The sequence below is a fragment of the Megachile rotundata genome, chromosome 8, assembly GCF_050947335.1.
Source record: "Megachile rotundata isolate GNS110a chromosome 8, iyMegRotu1, whole genome shotgun sequence".
NCBI lineage: Eukaryota > Metazoa > Arthropoda > Insecta > Hymenoptera > Megachilidae > Megachile > Megachile rotundata.
In genome coordinates, this window is record NC_134990.1 from 14017845 (window position 1) to 14040399 (window position 22555).

The 22555-nt window shown below is 37.4% G+C and overlaps 5 protein-coding genes across 15 annotated transcripts in view; 3 read left to right on the top strand and 2 right to left on the bottom strand.

Annotated features, from left to right (window-relative positions):
* Positions 1-5439, top strand: part of LOC100882239 (transmembrane protein 114) — a 40125-nt gene extending 34686 nt beyond the window's left edge. For all 3 annotated transcript variants that reach the window (XM_076535034.1, XM_076535032.1, XM_076535033.1), the window contains one exon: positions 1426-5439. In XM_076535034.1, the coding sequence (XP_076391149.1) occupies positions 1426-1676 (251 nt within the window). In that variant the 3' untranslated portion in view covers positions 1677-5439. The remainder of the gene's footprint in view (positions 1-1425) is intronic.
* Positions 14-10397, bottom strand: LOC100882130 (cilia- and flagella-associated protein 52). 5 transcript variants are annotated; one of them, XM_076535012.1, is made up of 11 exons: positions 10043-10397; positions 9421-9620; positions 8814-9304; positions 8508-8754; positions 8279-8451; positions 7424-7572; positions 7218-7363; positions 7006-7157; positions 6771-6934; positions 243-336; positions 14-149 (listed from the first exon to the last, which is right to left on the bottom strand). In XM_076535012.1, the coding sequence occupies exons 1-11, from the start codon at positions 10080-10082 to the stop codon at positions 71-73; spliced, it is 1935 nt and encodes a 644-aa protein (XP_076391127.1). In that variant the 5' UTR covers positions 10083-10397; the 3' UTR covers positions 14-70. The 5 variants fall into 5 exon arrangements, with proteins under 5 accessions (XP_076391127.1, XP_076391129.1, XP_076391130.1 ...); XM_076535014.1 differs by lacking the exons at positions 14-149; positions 243-336 and adding an exon at positions 1850-1977 and having other exon boundaries at positions 10043-10395; XM_076535015.1 differs by lacking the exons at positions 14-149; positions 243-336 and adding an exon at positions 5043-5874 and having other exon boundaries at positions 10043-10395.
* A 261-nt stretch (positions 10398-10658) lies between these two features.
* Det (baculoviral IAP repeat containing deterin) lies at positions 10659-12368 on the top strand. Of its 2 annotated transcripts, none has more exons than XM_076535039.1 (6): positions 10659-10824; positions 10954-11157; positions 11247-11367; positions 11442-11608; positions 11707-11964; positions 12024-12368. In XM_076535039.1, exons 1-4 carry the CDS (start codon positions 10811-10813, stop codon positions 11547-11549), a joined length of 447 nt encoding a protein of 148 aa, XP_076391154.1. In that variant the 5' UTR covers positions 10659-10810; the 3' UTR covers positions 11550-11608; positions 11707-11964; positions 12024-12368. The 2 variants fall into 2 exon arrangements, with proteins under 2 accessions (XP_076391154.1, XP_003699803.2); XM_003699755.3 differs by having other exon boundaries at positions 11791-11964.
* Positions 12024-17495, top strand: LOC143263883 (putative inorganic phosphate cotransporter). 2 transcript variants are annotated; one of them, XM_012289385.2, is made up of 4 exons: positions 12024-12115; positions 15143-15369; positions 15427-16318; positions 16385-17495. In XM_012289385.2, the coding sequence occupies exons 2-4, from the start codon at positions 15178-15180 to the stop codon at positions 16720-16722; spliced, it is 1422 nt and encodes a 473-aa protein (XP_012144775.1). In that variant the 5' UTR covers positions 12024-12115; positions 15143-15177; the 3' UTR covers positions 16723-17495. The 2 variants fall into 2 exon arrangements, with proteins under 2 accessions (XP_012144775.1, XP_003699824.1); XM_003699776.3 differs by lacking the exon at positions 12024-12115 and adding an exon at positions 12504-12985.
* Ire1 (serine/threonine-protein kinase/endoribonuclease Ire1) lies at positions 17475-22550 on the bottom strand. 3 transcript variants are annotated; one of them, XM_003699777.3, is made up of 13 exons: positions 21551-22550; positions 21349-21478; positions 21231-21273; positions 20783-21162; positions 20501-20720; positions 20195-20427; positions 19736-20076; positions 19505-19662; positions 19133-19419; positions 18744-19040; positions 18469-18644; positions 18210-18401; positions 17475-18135 (listed from the first exon to the last, which is right to left on the bottom strand). In XM_003699777.3, the coding sequence occupies exons 1-13, from the start codon at positions 21671-21673 to the stop codon at positions 17758-17760; spliced, it is 2958 nt and encodes a 985-aa protein (XP_003699825.1). In that variant the 5' UTR covers positions 21674-22550; the 3' UTR covers positions 17475-17757. The 3 variants fall into 3 exon arrangements, with proteins under 3 accessions (XP_003699825.1, XP_012144714.1, XP_012144726.1); XM_012289324.2 differs by having other exon boundaries at positions 19505-19665; positions 21551-22549; XM_012289336.2 differs by lacking the exon at positions 21551-22550 and having other exon boundaries at positions 19505-19665; positions 21336-21476.
* Positions 22551-22555: the final 5 nt, after the last annotated feature.

Below are 22555 nucleotides of genomic sequence, written 5' to 3' on the forward strand. Positions count from 1 at the left end.
AATTCATTTACACAGTAATCGTAACTCTGTAAATCACTGTAATAAAAGATAAGCACTTCAAGGATTGCTTCTAGAGATCTTGAGATGACTGCGAAATTATCAATTTCATATCTTTTAATAATCTTTTGTGGTAGCTGAAGTCCAAGATTCTGAAGTATCAACAAATGATTATCAACAAACTTTCTTCAAATGAATTATCAACAAACTTTTTTCAAATGAAGTATCAACAAACTTTTGCAAACAATTTGATGATAAATTTTTCCAATTTTAGTTGAAGTTTTTTATCCATGACCCAATGTCTTTGTACAAAATGCCTTCTTTTTGGCATCAATAAATCTGTAAAAATAGAGTTTTATTCATATTTGGAGATTTTGGTTAAACTTCATGTTGTTGATTATGTTTTTTATAAATGTAAAACTTGTTGAAGACTATTTTTGAGCAACATCCATGATATAATAGTAGTTCGCAGTATAATGGTTTCTATAAATGTAATACTTGTCGAAGACCATTGTTGAGCAATATCCATGATATAATTGTAGTACGTAGCATAATGGTTTCTACACATATAAAGCATATGTTGAAGACCATTTATGAACAGCATCCATGATATAATTCTAGCACATAGTATAATGGTTTCTATAAATGTAGAATTTATTGAAGACCATTTTTGAGCAACATCCATGATATAATTGTAGTACGTAGCATAATGGTTTCTACACATATAAAGCATATGTTGAAGACCATTTATCAACAACATCCATGATATAATTCTAGTACATAGTATAATGATTTCTATAAATGTAGAACTTGTCGAAGACCATTTTTGAACAACATCCATGATATAATTGTAGTACGTAGCATAATGGTTTCCACACTTATAAAGCATATGTTGAAGACCATTTATGAACAGCATCCATGATATAATTCTAGTACATAGTATAATGGTTTCTATAAATGTAGAGCTTATTGAAGACCATTTTTTAGCAACATCCATGATATAATAGTAGTTTGCAGTATAATGGTTTCTATAAATGTAAAACTTGTCGAAGACCATTTATGAACAGCATCCATGATATAATTGTAGTACATAGTATAATGGTTTCTATAAATGTAAAACTTATTGAAGACCATTTTTGAGCAACATCCATGATATAATAGTAGTTCGCAGTATAATGGTTTCTATAAATGTAAAACTTGTCGAAGACCATTTTTGAACAACATCTATGATATAATTATTGCACATAGCACAATGGTTTCTGTACATGTATAACATATATTGAAGATCATTTTTAAACAGCATTCATGATATAACTGTAGTTCATACTACAACAGTTTCTATAAATATTGACCATTTTTGAAGAGTAACAATAATACATAGAATAATCATTCTCAGATCATAGAGTAATTATTTTTATTAATGTGCAGGGGCTTGCAACATGGTGGTGATCCAAGTCCTATTATCCTCAATCGAATACGAAAGCAAAAACGTAAGCGCAACGTTCCCAACGGGTGCAGTAATGAGGTACAACTTCTCTTTGATTCTCGCCTGGATCGTGTTCCTCTGCAACTTACTGGCCGGATGCGCGTTTATAGTGTTCTCCAGAAAAAGGAAGAGGGACAAGGCGCCGACAGAAGAGATCGCAATGGCCGATGAACCCACGATTATCGGTCGTTGAATTTATTCTGCTTTCTTTCTCAGATTGCCTGAGGAATGTCGTCGCGTGCACCAATGCAAATTTCTCGTCCTGAGTCACGCATGCATCGACGATAATAAAAGACGTATACAATCCGGTACGATATCGGTATGGCGACGTAAGTGTAGGGGGAGTTCCGATTCCTCAAATTTTTATTGGAGGAGCCTTCAGATAATTACAAGATTTTCTGCAGCTCCAATAATAATTAGAGTGTCATAAAATTTCGAAATCCATTATTTGGATGCATCAAATTTCTGTGAGTCCTTCCATAAATCCATGAGTCCTGTAATTTCAAAGTTGTAAATATTTTATGTTCAAATATTCTGAATTTCTGTGAGTCCTTCCATAAAAGCATAAGTCTTGCAATTTCAAAGTTATAAATATTTTATGTTAAAATATTCTGAATTTCTGTGAGTCCTTCCATAAATCCATGAGTCCTGTAATTTCAAAGTTGTAAATATTTTATGTTAAAATATTCTGAATTTCTGTAAGTCCTTGCATAAATCCATAAGTCCTGCAATTTCAAAGTTATAAATATTTTATGTTCAAATATTCTTTGTCTCAAAGTTCTGAAATTCAAAATTTCCAACATCTCAAAGTTCCTGTGTTATAAAATAAATTCTAAAAACCTAAAATCCTGAAAATCTATAGTCCACAAATTTTAACAAGTCTCTCCCAAAATTTCTGAGTAAAATCCCAACTTCCAGGGTCCCAAACTTCGAAGAGCCCCAAGTGTCACAATCCTTATTTTTCAAAGTGCAGAAATTGCAAGAACTAAAAACTCTAAATTCTGCTTTAAAATTACAAAGCTCCAAATCCCCAAAATGCTCATATATCAAAATACTTGTAATATGCAAAGAAGACAAATGACATGAATAGTGATACTCTCCCTACATTTCCTAAGCCTAAAGCAGTACACAACCGTGCGCATGAATCGTACGGTAAAGAACGCGGGAGACATTTGTACGGGTACAGTTCGTAAAAAATTCTTGAAAGCGTTGAAAATCGATTAGAGATGAAACTTCTCTCTTGTGTCAAATCTATGAATACAGTCGGATATGGAAATTCACGATTAAAAAACTGAAACAAAATTCGTTCACGCTTTTGATAAATTAGTATGATATGAAAAAGAGCTGAAGATAACGAAAGTATTTTACTTTTGACACTGACATAATCTCACATATTTTTAGACCTCTAATGATGTTCCTATGAAAAGATGTGCACGTACAAATCTTTCGATTAAATTGATACAAGACATTTCAGTATAACGAAGGACATTTTACATTTAAAATCAATGAAACTTGAAATTAAAAGTCATAGGTCATCGTTTGAACGTCATGGGTCAGACACAAGGAGTCAGTCAGTCAAAATGAATGAAATTAATTACCGAATCGTACAGATGAAAGCGATACTTTGTTTCTAAAATCGTCGAATATAAATGTACTGTGTTCTCTGGTCCTCGCCCCACCCCCCGCAGAGAGATTTCAAAATTGTCTCGAAAATTAGAATAGAAAGATTATTCGAATTTAACATACGATAAATACATGCTATTTTTCTACTGCTTTGAATGTTAAAAACTAAGACACTCTCACGGGACCACTATTATTGAGGAAATCTTTCTGCTGATGGAAATTAAGTTGTGTACAATTGGAGTAGCTTGGATTCGTAATTATTTTTCTACGCAAAGTCGTATATTTTTCTAAACTATTCTATTACTAGAGAACCGAGATACAGGAGCGTAGGAGTGGACCAGAAATCAATTTCATTTCTAAATTTCTGAATTGAAAATCTCTGTATTTTCAGATTTTTAGATTGTTAGATTTTTAGATTTTCAGATTTTTAGATTTTCAGATTTTCAGATTTTCAGATTTTCAGATTTTCAGATTTTCAGATTTTCAAATTTTCAAATTTCCAATTTTCCAATTTTCCAAGTTTTCATATTTCCATTTTCCAATTTTCCAAGTTTTCATATTTCCGTTTTCCAATTTTCCACATTTCCAAATTTCCCATTTTCCAATTTTCCACATTTCCAAATTTCCATAATTCCAATTTTTCAATTTTCCAAATTTTCATATATCCAAATTTCCATTTTTCCAAATTTCCAATTTTCCACATTTCTAAATTTTCCAAATTTCCATATATCCAAATTTCCATTTTTCCAAATTTCCAATTTTCCATATTTCCATATTTCCATATTTCCATATTTCCAAATTTCCATTTTTCCAAATTTCCATTTTTCCAAATTTCCATTTTTCCAAATTTCCATTTTTCCAAATTTCCATATATCAAATTTCCATATCTCTAAATTTCCAAATTTCTTAATCCTCAACTAACCCAGATCCAAAATTTCAAACTCTCTCTAGGATCTGGTCCACCTCAAAGATTCAGCCATTGCGCTATAGCAACATGTACTGTATTTTGAAATACACATGAAACAACAATACATATAGTATACAAATCGTATATTATACATATTATATCGTATCTTACATATTAACCCCTTGTCGTACTTTGACAAATCTCTCTCGTGACGCACTCACAGCTCAAATATAATAAATCTTACTCAAATTTTTAATGCTCCTCAACTTAAAATTTACGTATATCCAACTATAATTTGCATTATCAAAGATCGCCGAATATAAAATATTCATAACATTTTGATCTTTATTGTTTATTTAAACGTCATTCTTATGAATATTTAGTTTTGACTGATCGATGATCCCTGATTATAAAATATTCACAACATATTAATTTTTATTGTTTGTTTAAACATTATACTTATGAATAGTTAGTTTTGACTGACGCATCTGACAAATAAGTTGTACGGCAAGGGTTTAAACGTTTGTACCTAAACGTATAATACAAGTTTCAAAGATTAGTGTTCATCAAAGATCGTGTTCAACGAGCACGAATTCTCTGTGCAATAAGTGAAATTAAAAATCTATTTTATTATACCGAAGAATTTAATCTACTAAAGTTTTGCAATTTCCACGAAGAAATTAGGGGGTGCGAGGTGGATTGTATGTAGGACAAGAATATTTCCTTGACGTACTACACTGCGATTCTAGTCGTTATCTAGTCATTGAACGAAGTTCAGTCGATCAAAGTAATCGCCACGAAAATATTTCGTCCATTTTTATGTAACGAAATGGTACAAATGGAATATAAAATGAATGTTAGATCCTATGATCCAGTGTCCACAATATTTGGAAACTTGCACTTTCAAATTATACTACAGTGTTTCTGATAATCTCTAGTATATTTATTGTTTACGATTCCGTAAAACCTTTACCGCTGCGTATTTTATCTGTAAACTTGAACGATGCGTTGAACAATTTGTGATTGTCAGTTTGTTTCCCTTTGTTTCTTGAGATTATGAATCAACGTTTGCTGCTCGGCAATTGTTCTGCTATGTTCGTATCTAATCTCCGGTAGTAATAAAAATTTCCTTAGAATTAATTCTTATCCGGGAGAATGCACGCATTGTTGCGAAAAGTTTTACAAAAAGGTTTATCAGTAAATCGATTAGCAAGCGTTGATTTGAAGAATGATTTACACGGAAGTGTTTGGTTGAAAGTTCCTTCGCCTTTTGCTTGTTCAGTATAAGCAGTTGCCCACGCGTTCTAATAAAAGACATCTACTTTATACACATAAGTGAACACGAGAATTAATTGTAATTGCTCTTTTCCATGACCGAAATAAAGCGTATTCACGTTCACCAATAAAATTTTGTTTGATCTGTCAATTGGACTTCATTTGAAGATCTCCTTTAAAAACAGAATTCTTTTCCTGTCCTCATTGTGACAATGACTTCACAAGATTATTTGATGATAGTCTCGTTATATGGCACTCATTGTGACAATGACTTCACAAGGTTATTTGATGACTGTTTCGTTATATGGCACTCACAGTTCTTCGACAGTCTCAGGACCATATAACAATATTTAATTATACAATATATGTATATTGTACTGTACCAGATAATCACAAGATTATTTGATCACAGTCTCGTTATATGGCACTCACAGTTCTTCTACATATAACAGTATTCTATTATACAATATATGTATATTATACATATGTATATTATACCAAATAATTTCATTGTTTACAAGATTAATTTCAGATTCCTATGCTTAAATTAATTCCAGTAGCCATCCATTTGAATTACACCAAACTTCTAAAATATAACAGTTCCATCATATACACACAGTTCTTAATTTTAATTTAATGCCATTTGAACATAAAAAGCACAGAAATCTATCTTAAATCTAATTAAGATAAATAGGAATACAATTTATGGAATTTATAAATTTAAATGTTTATCTAGTGGCGCCATCAGGCGAGCAATTGACAAAGCAATGCTAGGCGCAAATTTGCATTATCTATTTCTGAACGAAATTACACATATACTCCATTACAAATTTAATACACCATATAAAAAATTAATGAGCGACAACTACTATTGCAGAATACCGCGTATAATGATAAGAGTTAGTCATCACAAAATTTCTGCATGATTGGATGTATCGCTTTCAGTGTCAAGATCGTCACACGCATTACAGACCACAGAATATGCATCAATCCATTTACATATAAATTCACGCATAGAATATGTAAAACATGATTAATACACGCAGAAGCAATGAAACCGTAATGGTTTCATTTTCCAATTTGAGGTTTCCATTTGGTTACGAAATGTATTATTAATGCAATACCAGTTGCGGTCAGAATTTTCCTTAACTTTGTTCCTTGTTCGATTATATTAAATTTATAATACCAATATTTATGATGTAACTTTCGCATCTGTTTTGCAATCTGACTTGCGATCACTATCATCGCTCGATACTGACGTTTCGAAAGGGTATTTCCAAATGATTATAGCACCGTCTGCGCTTATTGTTACGATAAATTTTCCGGATGGAGCAAAAGCGCCACCGGTGATGGCGGCAGCGTGAGCGAGGCCCACACGGAGGACATTTGCGGTACGATAGTCCCAAAATTTCAGGATGCAATCGTCCGATCCGGTGAGTAAATACTGTCCATCAGGACTGATACTTATAGTGTTTAACGTACCAGTTGTTGAACCTTCGATTTGACGAACCATCGAGCCATCCAGGGTCTCCCAGTAAGCTATGTTTCGGTCCGAGCCACATGTCAGAACTTGCGTACCATCGGGAACGAAACACGTCGCCGCATACATCGTATCTCCTCTCAGTGTGAACTTGCGCTCGAGAGTTCTAAAGGACAAAATCGAACGTCATACCGATATTTCTTTCCTTCAAAAACGAACTGTATATATTTTCATTACCTTAGATTCCACATAACGCAGGTTCCATCCAAGCTGGAGCTGATAAAACTTTCGTTGTCGGGTGAAACCTCCAGCGACGTTATCGGACCTCTATGTTCCTTCATGACATTCAATAAATGTCGCGCTTCGGTTTTTGCGTGCCACAGACGTATCTGAATGAACGTTGACGAAGTTGAAAACAATGAAACGTTGATTGAAAATACGAGGTTTACCTGTCCGTCGCAACCACCGCTGATCAGTTTACAGCCATCGTTGGTAATCGTAATTACCGTCACCGGTTTCGTGTGCGCGCAATTAATCGCAAACACAAGTTGACCGCTATTCGTAGCGAATCCTCGTATGGTGCCATCGTTCCACGCTTCCGACAAAAACGACATATTCATGCGATCACAATTCGAATGCGTCGATTAACACTTACCAGATATTATGGAACCGCCAGTAATATCGAAACAGAGACTGGAGCAAGAGAAATTCGGTACGGTGATTCGAAGCAATTCCTTCGGCGTTGCCAGTTTCCATATTCGTATGTCATTTTTTCCAGCCGTCGCAAATATCTCCGAACAATTACTAAAAATGCAAATACGTCAGAGATTTCCTCTTTTACTTTCATGAACCCTTTAGCTACTGCTGTTTCACTCTAGCACGACGCAATCTCACAAAGTTATTGCACTGACATAAATACCTGTGACAACGGCAATGATTGCATCGTTCCTGGTCATTTTTATCCGCGTCTTTTATGCAAATTGGTAACGATTACATCGTATCAAATTAGGAACGTGCGATGAGTGACAAGGTATGCGCGGATATATGTAACTATACACCGATCACTATACATACGTATATGTATACACCGGTCGTATACTCTCTTTCTTTTTCATTCGCCGTCCTCTTTTATGTTAAAAACTTTAATCACTCGTTACACACGGAATTGTTAACGTAATTATATCATGTTTGGTGTCATTTTAATCAGGAAAACTAGACAAATACGACAGTAAAAGTTTCAAGAAAAAATAGTAAGAAATAAGAAAATTGCAATATTTTCCTTTGCTTGCATTAGTATGTGTCACACCGATATTCGATCCTCGTCGTTCGGCGACTGATCGTGTTTCATTCTTGACTGATTTCGAGGGGGATCCCCCTGGCAGTGGGGATAAAATTGTAATATTTACGGTAGAGATCTTTTTAACATTTACGGAGGGAATACTGTAGCTCTGTTCAAAAAGGTAGCCAAAGGGTTGATCACCTACCGAAACAGTTGTAGCGTTCTATTTACCGAGGAAATACCACAGCCTGAATAGCATGAGTGTGGCAGGTGGCGATTAGACGCGTTCGGAAGCTTGACAGTTCGATTTCGTGAATCTCGCACAGCGCAGTCCCCACCAGTATGAGACCGTTTTTGTAATGGACCAACGATGTTACCGCGGCGCATACATCCGCGCTACGACGCTGTCGGGAAAGTTAATTACTTCTGCTGTGCTTTAGCATCGTATCGTATCACTTACCGTTACTATGCACGGTGTAACCATCAAGTTTTTCTTCGATTTGCCTTTGACAGGGCTCGGATGTTCCGTTATCTCGATCCATTCGACCGTTCCATCGCCAGCACCGACTATCAGCTTCTTGTTCGGCAAAAACAACAAATTTCTCACTCCGCCAAAGAATACTTCTCTCTCGCTTTTCGTACACTTCGGTACCTTTGAGTAGCATCCGATCATCGCCGAGAATTTACCCGGTTCTTGAATATTCAATCTACGTAGCAATCACAATTAACGACTAGCGATTTTACTGGAAAGGACAAAAGTATTAACCTTGCTTTGATGATGTCGCCGGACGTCGTACCGCAGTAAACAAATTCATCGTTTTCGTCTACGACGGCGCAGTTGATAGTCCGTTTGAGTTTACCGATTTTCACATCGATTCCTTGTACTTTCCGATTTTTGTCGTCTATGCTCCATACTTTCATCGTCCTGTCGCCGGCAGTGATGAAGTGCCGACCAGAAATATTTGTTCGCGCGATTATTGTGGCGTTTCCGAATATTTCGCTGCCTGCGAACGTGCCTGCAAATAACTTTCGATAGAAACAAAAGAAAAAAATAATTGTATTAGAGGGAGGAGTAATACCACAAATTGGGGTCTCGGTTTGGACATCCCACACCACGACACATCCGTCGTCCATGCCTCCCAGACTAATTAGATACTGTTCGTCGCTCGTAAAACACACGTCCTCGACTCTAACTTTGTGCATTTCGTACTTGGACTTGATTTTACGTGTCGCGAAATCCCAGATGATCACCATTGCCTGCAACAAGACATCAATTTAAATTTAACCAAATTTATTTATTAATAAATATTAATAAATATTGATATTAATATATTTATTTTTAACCAAAAACCGAATTTAATCGAATAAATGACCTTGAAACCATAATGATTAACTTGACCGGAAGCTACAAAATTTCCTTTGGGCGAAATGCACATGGCGGACACAAAATTTGTATGTCCTGCAAGGAAGAATTGCTCGCCTGTTTTCGCGTTCTTTATGGTGACCTTGTTGCCCATCGGATAAAGAAGATGTTCTTCGTCCGGATGTACTCCTAAAGCGTTCCGTGTTATTCCTGAAAAAATATAATTTTCAATTTTTTGTTTTGGTCAATTCGTAATATTTCTGCCTATTCAACGAAAGATTTACGTTCTCGTAAATGTTTCGCCAAACATAAAATTTGTCTGTTTAGTAAACTCGCAAGCTTTTCGCTGAACCGAGCTTACTGCACATGTTTTTTATTTCTTTGTCGGTGTCATGTCTACGTAACGTGTTATTACGTTCTAATTTAATGAAATTTACAACGAAATGTTACGTCACGAAATCAAAACTATTCACACTCGATAAAAACTGCTTATAAATCATTGCCAAGCACTGACAACTTTAAAAGGTATTCTGCTTACGTAACAAAGTATAATTTATTGTTACCGTGTACGTTGCGGGCGATTAAATTCTTCTTTAAAACATTAAAATCATATTTTGTAATATCATACTAACCATCGAATGCTATTACGCTAAATATTTCAAGCTCGTCCATAATGAAACAGTCGATGATGCTATTATATTCTTATTGGGTTTATTCTATGGGGTAAACTGATCGCGAACGCATTAAACCCTTGACAAAACAGCAGTTATGTTGTCATGGTAATTACAAAGCACAATTAACGATATTTTTCATGTACATATTTACATACGTGTATATTGTTAAAGGTAACAAAGTATATATACTTACATGACACTTAAGTAATTGCTTCCAGTTAACAGGAAAATCAAACAGGAGGAAAGTGAGGAAATTTGAAATCGTATTTTTCCGTTACTATGGAAATGACTTACGATTCCGTCAGTAAATAAAAATGCGATACCTAGTGGTGCATCATGCTATTAAAAAATAGAGCGCGAAAAGACAAATTTAAATTTACCATCACGAGTCGAATACTCGTTACAGAATTAAATTAGTGACAACTCGAATATTTTGTATGCATATGTAACGATTATAAATAGAAGATTTTTACCACCTAAAGTAGAACATTCATTACATATTAAATTCATACAAAAAATTCTTTTTAATTTCAAAACATCTAGGGCAGCATCACTAAAGAATAGTTTCAAATGAGAAGTACAGATCGCAGCAGCGACACTCAAGTTTGCGCGGGACGGAAAATTCAGTAAATAACAGACGCGATTATCAGTTAGGGGTGTTTCAATTTTTGCCAAATATTAAAGGTATTAGCCCGTCAAACTTTCAAATTTCTTTATCCGGCAATCATGGATTTATTACCGTAAGTAACTGTTTACGTTATCATTCATTATTCTGTGATCATTCGCCGTTATCGCATCTCGCTTGCCAGATGTTTATCATAACCTTAATACGGGTAAATTAGAAATATATTTTCGTGTCTCTATCTCAGAGAATTAAACTCGACGTTTTGGAAAGCTGGTCGATTAAAAACGTTCGAAGATTGGCCGTTTCAATCTATCGATGAACCATGTAATCCTGAACAAATGGCTTCTGCTGGATTCGTCTTTACAGGCAATAAAGAGGAACCTGACCTAGCTGAATGTTTCATTTGTTCCAAACAATTGGACGGTTGGAATTCCGACGACGATCCTTGGTACGAGTGATTATCCATCATTTAATTGTTTCATGTTTTCGCTGGTGTAATTTGATATTTTGTTTGCATCTACCATTAACTGCTTATAGGAACGAACACCTGAAGCATCAGCCTGAGTGTCCATTTATAAAATTAGGAAAACCTAATGAAGCTTCATGGACTGTACAGGATTTGTTCAATTTATTTAAAAAGTACATAGTGAAGGAATGTGTAAGTACTTACTTTGTTTACTTGGATACAAAAAGGTCTTAGAAAATATTTAAAAATGTCTGTATATCTTATAGAATAATGAATTGGATCGAGCTTTAACTAAGGCGAAAGAAGAAAGCTCCAAATTGGTAGGGGAAATACCTTATATCTACAGGGAGCTAAAAAGGAATATTAAAAGCTAGAGTCAATTTATATTCTAGAAATTCACCAAAAACTGATTTTCTACTTTTTATATTCATCCGTAAGTTTTATCTATTTTTTTATTCAATAAATGTTGCATTTTTTGATAGAATGACTGTTTCTTTATTAACAATATCACTCTCTATTTCTCTTTAATAGTTAGATTAAGATATCTAGGATCAATGTAAGGATGACTAGATTGTAAAACAATGCATTCTCATCCAATTTATTTAATTTTGTCAGGAAAAAACGTTTGATAGCATGACACAAAAAGATGAGTGGTTTGTTATCTTTGATGCCATACCGAGAAATACGACCGCATAATTTTATGTACTTGTACTATTGTTGTATCGCTATCTTCATGGATAATAATGATAAAACGTAAAGTGATTAGAAACAGGTGGATTATTCAAAAAGGTATTCGAGTTTCTATTCTGAAAATGTGTTGGTTGTTAACAGTTCGAATAATCTTACAGCTGATGTCCTACGCTCGTTTGATTTCGGCTAGAGTGATCGCCGGAGGACCGCTATCACCTCGATTTTCGTACGAAAATAAAATCCATAAACGGTATGCATACGCGGTAAAAATACGAAGAAATGTGACGGGTGACTTTATTTACTTTACGTCGCGTTCGTTTAACTACCTCGTAAGGATCACATTCTTTATCTGCTTATCGATTTAAGCCTCCGACTTTATAGATTACCAACATCTTTATTAATGCTTAATTTCCTGGCAAACTGTGTGCAAGGATTAAATAGATATTAAAGATGAACGTGGTGAACAAAACGGATTTACGAAATAAAAGATAAAGGTCGATGCATCAGAGGAAACTTATCTGCGTCCTCCAAGAAACCGTGTATCTGATCCCTTATTTTTTCCGCTTCTAATACCTTGTATTAGATTCCCTTCATTACAGATAACACGGAGTACAAAGTATCGAAAATTAGTACGTAGCAGATCGCGTTATCGTTCCTTCTCCTCCTCCTGCTCCTCCTCCTCCTCCTGCTTCTCTTATGACCCCCTCTACCTTTTATTTATCGGTTATGCCTTGTCCATATCAACTTTTACCAGTTCGCGTGGCCTTTTATCCACAATTCCTTTCCCTTTTCGCGTTTATTGAGGAGCACGTGTTCCACCAGTATAAAACGAATTCGCGCGGAGAGGATCGATTCAGTTACTCTCAACATGCGGCCAAGATACATGCAAACTCTTGATCTATAGATTCTTGTGAGTTTCGCGGCACATTTTCTTTTTCCCCTTCGCTAACATACAGTTGAAAAGTGTTCCGTTTACTCGAATGAGAACTGTGCAAGCTGTTCTTTTTCTCTTCACCTTCTACTTCCGGTCGTTCTAATACGTCTACTCCGGTTCGTGACGGCCGATCGTGAAGGAACGTGAACAACGTCGCCGCTATGTTGTCCCTTTGGAGAACATGTTGTAAGTACCACCTGTGCTCGTCGATACATTTACTTTTTTGCTCGCTACGTGCAATTTGAAAAGCATACGTTCACTATTCCGCGACTCAGTATTTAATTGCTTGAACTTTTTCGATATACATATTTATAATTGTTATCGTCTTTTTTAGCATACTTTAGTTCTTTAACTGTGAGTTGCAGTGAAAAGTGACGTACAGGAAGCTTCATAAAGTGAAGAGGATCTGTTGATTGAGTTTACGCGTTTGGTCCTAAGAAAAGGACGGTAAACTATTTTATTAATTGCAGTTTCTGAAGAAAAAGTTTTTTCAAAATTTCCACTTTGAGGTAACTTTGGGTCATTTAACTATCGCGTAGCTAATGTCGAATAACTTGCACCTACGTAACGAACCTGTCAACAGATTCTGCGCGTAGTTGGAATTTTTGAATGATTACGAAATTGATAAGCTTGTATATAAATTGAAGGTGGTCATTTCAAACACCTTCTATGAAGATAAGGATTATTGAAACGAAGGTGACGATAATTTCGAAACAAGGCCGACACCTAAATCTGGCCCTGTTTTTTTCCTCGACGTGTTATGAAACACCTTGTACACATACGCCGGCAATTATGAAAACGGAGTAAATTCCTCGAGACGTTTTGTATCTAATTACAAAGAAACTCAAACAACCGTTTTAAAAATCGATAATGTACACAGTAACAAATTATTTAATTGCTACAAACAGTTGGTTGGAGTTCAGGCATAACTGAATTGTTTTCTAATGACAATGGGAAAGTAATTATGCACTCAATGCGAGCGATGTTAGTAAAATAAGTACGACTTTAACTTCGTTTAACCGCAATTGTAAATCTGATGTATAAACGGTAAAATATGAACTTAATTCTTAAACCACATATAGTAAGATGAGAAATATTTTACCGCAATAACAGACTATTGATTTAGCTCGGTAATTTCGGTGATATTCGTCATTATTGATGCAGTAAGAAAAAACTGTCGGTTAACGAATTGAAAAAAACAGCCTTCATACCTTCACGGTTCAGAAGGATATCGATAGGTTTTATTACGAATATTTTAAAGGAAAGGCCCGCGAAACGCGACGCAAATTCGAAAGAGGCTCGGCGATGACACGCGCGAAATTGATTGTTTTACGTCAGTACCTGTCGCATCATAAGCGAATATGAACTGGGAAAATAACTGGCTTCGAGAGAGGATTACAGCAATTAAGGTTTATAAGTGTGATACAGAAGTGGAGCAAGCCACTGACGCTTCCTCGTTATCGTCGCGACAAATCAGCAAACGACGCGTCGATATAATCAGCATTGTTGGTAGTTTTCGGCTTCTTATGTTTGGGTTTCTCGCTCATCGTCAGATAAGATAAACTCGTTGGTGTTGAGCTTAATGTCATTTTGTTTAATCCGATCGAGAAGAATATTGATGGGTTTATCGTTGATTGATGGATCAATAGATCGATCTTAAAAACTGAAAATGTTTGCCGTTCATTTTAATTTATCTCTTTCGGTTTTATCGGGAATTAATGCGCGATCTTTTTTCTTACGTTTTTTGTTTTTCTTTTTTACCGAACGAAGGTTTAGTTTCGACCTCTATTCGAGCGCGGATTTTCCTTCACTCGATCGCGCGAATTTCCATGATCCGTAATTTCATTACCGATGCAAGAGATTAATTTATCGCTGAATCTTTTGTAACGCGGAATTGTTACGGTACCGTTTTTATCCTTGCAAGATGCTTCGATAGCGTCTTTTTTTTCTATTTTCTCTGTCGTTAAACTTGGTTCGTAAGACGACTCGAAAAAATGTTGCGGTCGATTACGAAACACTTCCTTCCGTTCTCGGATGACTAGCTTGCAATCGAATCACGAATTACCGAGGATTCCCCGCGACCTTCCTTTAGAATTCAAGGTCTCCACCCGAAATTCCCACCATCCTAACAAAGTTGTCGACGAGTCGAAATCGAAATTGTGCTGATAGCCGAGTCAATGATACGTGCAAGGAATCTGACCTTTACCTAGATAGGTACGGCTCGTTAGACAGCTGCCAATAGGGAAAGGCTCTACTAATCGTAATTCCTTCCGCGCCGTTGACCTCGGGCTTTCTTTGCCGTATCGTGAGTCCATTATTTATCGGTGCTACTTATGTTTACAGGTGGAAGAGTACCGCAACGATGGATATTCGCGATAATGGGATTTCTGGCGCTCTTCAACGCCTACGCGATGAGAGTCTGCCTTTCGATCACGATCACCGAGATGGTCATCCCGCATGCGGAACCTGCGGAACACGATGACCATACTTGCGACGACATGGAACAACATCAAAGCAATTCCACCGTAACGCATCCGTCGCAGCGATACGACTGGGACCAAATGACGCAGGTACTATCCATCCCTCTTCCTTCCGTTTCAAAAATCATCAGTAGTTTCTTTATACAGGGTTTGATCTTGTCATCCTTCTACTGGGGCTACGTGATCACGCATCTGCCCGGAGGAATGCTGTCAGAGCGATTCGGAGGAAAATATTCGTTAGGTCTGGGAATCCTGGCGACCGCCTTCTTCACATTAATCACACCAGTCGTGGTGGAACACGGGGACTCAACGGGTCTGATCATCGTACGAGTCTTAATGGGTCTCTGCGAAGGCACTACTTTCCCAGCGTTGAACGCGCTGTTGGCTCAATGGACTCCTCCGGAGGAGAGATCCGTGATCGGCTCGTTGGTATTCGCGGGCGCTCAGCTGGGCACCGTGTTCGCCAACTCGTTGTCCGGTATCATCATTCACTACTTCAACTGGCCAGCCGTGTTCTATGTGTTCGGTATTGTTGGAGTAATCTGGTTCCTCATATGGGTGGTCACTTGCTACAACAGCCCCGACAGCCATCCGTTTATTTCCCAGAGGGAGATCGACTTCCTGCATGAAAGGATGCAGGCGCATACGCATAAGAAACCGCCTCCGGTACCGTGGAGGCATTTGTTGAAATCGGTGCCGCTGTGGGCACTGATAGCTGCGCAGGTTGGGCACGATTGGGGCTTCTTCACTTTGGTCACTGATTTACCCAAGTACATGAGTAATGTACTCAAGTACCCCATCAAGAACAATGGGCTGCTATCCGCTTTGCCGTATTTGACCATGTGGATTTGTAGTATTATTACCTCCTATTTGGCGGACTGGATGATCAGGACTGGGGTCATGTCGCGAACCAACGTGCGCAAACTGGGAACGACCATTGCGTCCGTTGGACCTGGAGCGTTTATCATCGGAGCCTCTTACGCGGAATGCGATAGGACGGTTGTGGTAGTGATGTTCACTATTGGTACCACGCTAATGGGTACGTAATAGGTTTTTAGACGATTAGGTTCTGTTGATCATCGATTGATATTGCTTTTTTGTTTAGGCACCTTTTATCCGGGAATGAAGGTTAACGCTTTGGATCTCAGCCCTAATTACTCTGGAACGTTGATGGCGCTCGTTAACGGAATAGGCGCCTTCACTGGTATCATCACGCCGTACCTCGTCGGTGTATTGGCACCGAACGAGTCTCTCCTCGAGTGGAGACTGGTGTTTTGGATCGTATTCGTCGTGTTCGTAGTGACTAATTTGGTATTTGTGCTTTATGCGAGCGGGGAGGTTCAGTATTGGAACAATCCGGACTTCGTCAGGCAGGAAAGAATGGAAAAGCGGTCGAAAGCGGAGAAAGAGAAGGGAGAGAACATGGAGAAAACTATGCCGTGAACAGTTGAAGTCTGATCGTAACACGAATCAGTTTTCTTCGGTCATTCATCCACATCTATTATATTTGCATTCAGATCATTTTATCGGAAGTATGATTCGAATGGCTTGTTCAATTGAAACGGAACAAGTGGCTCTCCTACGTTTGACTCGTCCATTTTTATATAGGAGCTAATAACTTTATGTTTTATGTAAACTTATTCTCCGAACGGCTAATTTATCGAAGGTTAAACGCTCTCCTTTTTACCATCTAGTCCGAATTCTCGTCGCGTTCTCCAAAAACGAGGATCTCTATACGGCGAGTAAGAAACTAGCTTTGTCGGAAAAACACGCTGCAGAGCGAGAATGAAACGCACCCTACATTGACGTTACATCGACGTGTTCTCGCGAACGAATTTCAATGTACCTGAAAATATTCTTACGTTTACGTTACATTGTCCGTCTATTAGATCCATACAGTCAGAACTGATATATATGCTTACATCCATTTTTTTTCTTGTTTTTCCGAATATAACGGATGCTTTCGTTTGTAAGCGTATGTATCGGTTTATGAACCGTGTAATTTGCGTGTAAAAGTTGTGAGCGAAACCATTAGGATTCTAATGGTACAATTACTGCGTACAATTACTGCGATTGTACAAATTATGTATAAAAGATAAATTTATCTATTTCTGTTTAAATCGTACAATGTATCGTATTATAAATATGCCTCGTTTCATCGAGCATACACGTTGATCGAATTTCCATTAAATATATTTGTTCTATTATTATCATAATTATTTTTATTATCACGGTAATTTTTCGTTTACAAACATTCGTTCGTCGTTAGTATCTCTGTTATATTTACAAATATTTGCACCTGTTCATATGACAGTTCCTTTATTAAAAGAGCACATACGATATTAGTGTCCGAACGCACACACACAATGACTCATGTCGTATGATTGAAAGAAACAAATTAGTTTGCTTCAACCGTACAATAGCGCAACGTACGAGTTAATGCGATGCGTTGATTCGAATCGACGACTTTATCGATCACTAGCTCGATGGCAAAGTCCACGTAATTGGTACGTTCGTCTTTTTCTTCTCTTGTTTCCTCCGTTGACCACGATAACGTGTTCTGTTAGGACTCCAGTCGATACTATCGCGGACTCTCCAGGATGTTTGTGATAACGTATCGGTGGTACAACGTATGCTATTAATTCTTCCTCTCGACTCTGAACTGCAAGTAGTCACGAACGCATAATCAACGTGGTAATAATCCCTCAGCGTTGATTCCTCTCTGAATGCTTGCATCGCGCACCAAACGTGCGAAAGTAAGCAAGGAAATCTAGAAAGCCAGTAATCGGTGAACTTGTCGGGAATATCTCCGAGGCTTTCTTGCGCCTGTGGACTCAGTTCTCTGTAGTGATGTTTCTACAAAAAAGACAACCGTTAATTATTGATATATTCGAAAATAAAACGATCTTTTCTCGTATGCAAAATGATACCTTGTTTCGCAATGCTCTCAATAGATCCCGAACACTTTCGCCTCGATAACTTCTATATTTTCGAAGATCTGTTGCAACTTGTACGTCAATCACAAGTCTCCAGTCTCCCTGTACAACGCGATGGTTATCGGTTTCCAACGCAATCAATGCCGGACTATCAGCCTGCTCTTTTTCTACACGATCGCTTACGTCCTGAGTAAAGTTTACAAACAGTGAGTGATAAGTTATATGACGTAAAGATAACTATCAGTTAGAATACCTGGAAAAATCCAAGAACTCGGACAGACTCCCAAAATATCGGATGATCACGAACGGCCGTGACAGGCGGTCGTTCTGATGGATTACTGGAGATCATCGCTTTAATAAGCACTAACGCCAGTTCTTTATCGCTTTGGGAGATTCCATCGTGAAGAGCCGATAAATCGCTTTCTCCACCTATCATATCGAATATGAGATGTTATGATTATAAAGGAAGAAGATAATTTTCTAGATATGAAAGATAACATGCAAAAGTATAGGTTATATGACGCGTACCAAGAATGTTAGCCTGTCGTCGTAACGGATCTCCGAACGGATGTTTTCCATCGGACAGAACATAATAAAAAACACAGCCAAGAGAAAAAATGTCCACGGCGCAAGTTGTTCTGCTTCCGTTTAACATTTCTGGTGCGATCCAACCGTCCGTTCCAGTTACACCGGATCTACGCGAAAATGACACACGACCTAGTTGAAGTTTCTTGCATAAGCCGAAATCGGATATCATGGCTCTAACTTCTCCGCGTGGTCCAGGCGTCGACAGCAGCACATTGTGTGGTTTGATGTCTCTGTGCACTGTCGTAAAATTGTAATGATCAGAAAATGTCAAACGACTGAATTGGAAAGTGTCATTCATGTATCAGATATTAATTACTTCAAATTCTCACCTATATCGAGATAATGTAAATGAGCCAGACCCGCCGTTGCCTGGCGCAAAATACTCTTCACGGATATCTTCCGCCTATCGTATTTGCCGGCAACGTAATCTTGCACGGTCGCTTCGGCTAATTCCAAAGCGATGTACCTGAACATTCTATCCTGCTCTGTGCAGAAATATCGCACCACGTTCGCGTGGGCATCTGATTCTCTGAGCAACGCCACTTCTCGATCAGCGAAGGTGAAGCAATCCGGTAATAAACGCTTCACCGCCACTGAACGGCCGTCGAACTCACCCCTGAAGAAACAGAACGTTCAACGACCTATCGTGTCCTTATTTAAAAATAACCAAGGATAAAATCATCCTAGTTACCTCTACTTACCTATACACGAACGTTCCCTCGCATCCTTTGCCTAAAACTTGGCTAGTATCAAAAGTTATCTTTCCAATTTTCACTACTCCTTCGCCCATGTCCTCTGCGACTGCGAGCAACGCGTTTGATCCATAATAATCAACGCTTCTATTGCTCCCTCGGGAACTCTGCTGATAATTGATTGCTTAATAAACCAATTGAATTTCTAAAAACACTTTACTTATATAGAACATTGTATACCTGTGAAAGTTGTTGAAATTCTTTAAATTGTGCGTTCAAATACCAAAACATTACTAGTATGCATCCTAGCAATAAGACCAATGTTAATTTTAGTCCTTTATTTTCTTGCTGGCTAAACCAACTTTTGCTGGTGGTGTAAGTACTCCGCAGCATCTCGTGCCAAGATTTGCTGGTCACGTCATTGTTTGATTCATGATCGGCTTGCAGGCCAAACGAAGATGGTTTTCTCGTTGTGTTCAAGAACCGTGGAGGCAATGTTTCAATCACGGGATCGGACCGGCCGGTAATTTGAAGCGGCTGTTGATCTTGTAATTTATATTCAGCCGGTATTTCGTAATAACCTATTTCAAGATTTATAAAGAGTGTCAAGGTAAGTCGTTCGCTACAGAGTACTTAGATTTAACAGTATTAATATGTGGTAAATTGATTCTTTCTTTTTTATTTATCATTTGTCGGTACCTAAACGTATAGCGGTTTGATATTCCATTTGAGTAGAAGTATCGGTGTTGGTGACACGTATGCGATCGTTCGATAAAGGATCATTCTTGTCACTGTTTTCGCTTAACCGAGGGACCGATAACGGACCTTCGAGCAGCAATTGTCCAGTGTCACCCGTCGTAGCCGTTGACGAATCGACGAGAGAAGGTAAAGCATACAATCCGTGTCTATGCTGGCCGATGTACAACATTGGACTACCAAAAAAAGGAGAAATTAATCGAGCAGTTCAACAGTTTACCTTCCATGTAACAGGTTTCCTTTACTGACAATAACTGAATGTCGCTTGGTTTCTTTGCAAAACGTTTCAGAAGCAAATCCAAAGTTTCGTCCGCGACGCTGGTAAAAGGAACTGTTAGTAATCCACCTTCTTCTACAATGTACACCGCTATTACTGGACTCTGTACATCGAGTTCCCATAAAACGACTCCCAATCTTCTATCCACGGTAACAATGCGTCCGGTCGAACTCGTTGTAAAATGTACCAATTCTGTAATACGAAGATAATGTTACGTGATTTATACATCGATCGCTATTAGATCGTTACTATACCATAATCTTCTATTCCATCGGATTCCATCTTCGTAGCAGAATAATCGTAAAATGTAACGTTCCACTTGCGATTCTTTTGTTTGCTATCTACCATCATGATATTGTATTCGGTACGTCCAACAAAAACTGCATTCTGCATTTCGAGAGGACAAGTATTTTTAACCTTATCAAATCCAAGAATTTGCTCCCTTTCCCCGGTTCGCGGATCAACTCCGAACCAAGTATCAATTTTTCTACCGGTATAGAATATTCCATCGCTACTACGGCAAGGACTACTTGCTACAAGTTGTGGAATGGTGAATGGTAGCTTTTTAAGAGTTTCGGTTTCTTTTCCAAATATGTACAAGGAACCATCTTTTGGATCAGGTAAAAACATAGGCCTATAACAAAGAAGTTATATAGTGAAAAACAAATAATATACTTTCAGAATAATGGTAAAAATACATACGTAGAAGTTGTTGCCAAATCAAGCGGTACTTTAACAATAGGTTCTGTAACAAATATAGAGAAGTATTACTATACAAAATCAAAAGAGCTATTCTATTAATTGTACCTATTAACAGTACCATCTCTTTGCTGCCAAAGCACTTTTCCGGAACGTTGCTCTATGCCAATAAGAAAGCCATCCAAAGTAGAAAACATCAACAGAGGATCTTCTTGCTCGGATATCAATTCTGTATACTGTCTATGTTCGTGCTACAGAAAAATTTCTAATAAGTTTACCAGAAGTCTTATTATCGATATATCGAAGAACATAAATCTATATACTTCTTGTTCCAAGGATGCCTGAACATGATTTGTCTGTGGTCCCGATTCCTCGCTTTCTTCGACAACAGAGGCATACAAAGTAGTGGTCATCAAAAGAATTGATATAAGTAAATTGAATCTCATTGTTAACGAAACAGATTGTCAATTGGTTTTAAATAAAGAAAATTAAAATCCAACACCCTTCGAAAAGGAGATCCAAGGTTTATGCATACAAAGGACAATATTTCATAATTTAAATACTTTCTTCCAATGAGTAATCATTTGATTGTACATATTGTTCCAACGCTAATGATCCTTACGAATCTTCGGTAGTCTTGATCGTAAACCTTAATTTGTTTTGCCATGTATATAACACTGTAATATCGTGTTGAATATTACTGTCAGTTTGACAAAACTTAACGCTGCCATCCATGCGTGTAAGATTACGATCCAAAACAATAATCATTGTAAACCCAAACATCACACGGCACAATGTTTCAAACGAAAACAATGCGGAGTTTATGTGTACCCACATGCATGCATATACATATTGCATATATGTATATAAACACGTCTATTTATGTCGAAAACATGACTGCAATGTTTTATAATCCATGTTAAAGAAGCAACGATTTCAAATGACGTAAAAAATCTTAGTATTTCACTCGTGGTAAATAATGTTTGAGCGATGCGTCGCGCATGAATCCAAAGAAATACGGTAACGTCATAGACACGTGGCTCATGTGTGTTCGCGCAATGATACAATTACATGCTTCATGTATGTGTGTGTAATGTATACGCCTACAAAACACAAAAGTACAATTTTCAAGTGTTTTGATATGGGAATATATCATTATGTACATATATATTAATTAGATCCACGTCAACCATCATTATTCCATCTGTGTATCTGTTAATTTTTACACGGTTAATTTTCGAATTCACCGCACACAAATATTATTCGAACTATCTTCAAAAGTGTCATTATCCACAGGTGGGGAACTAAATAAAATAGTTGTGTATTTG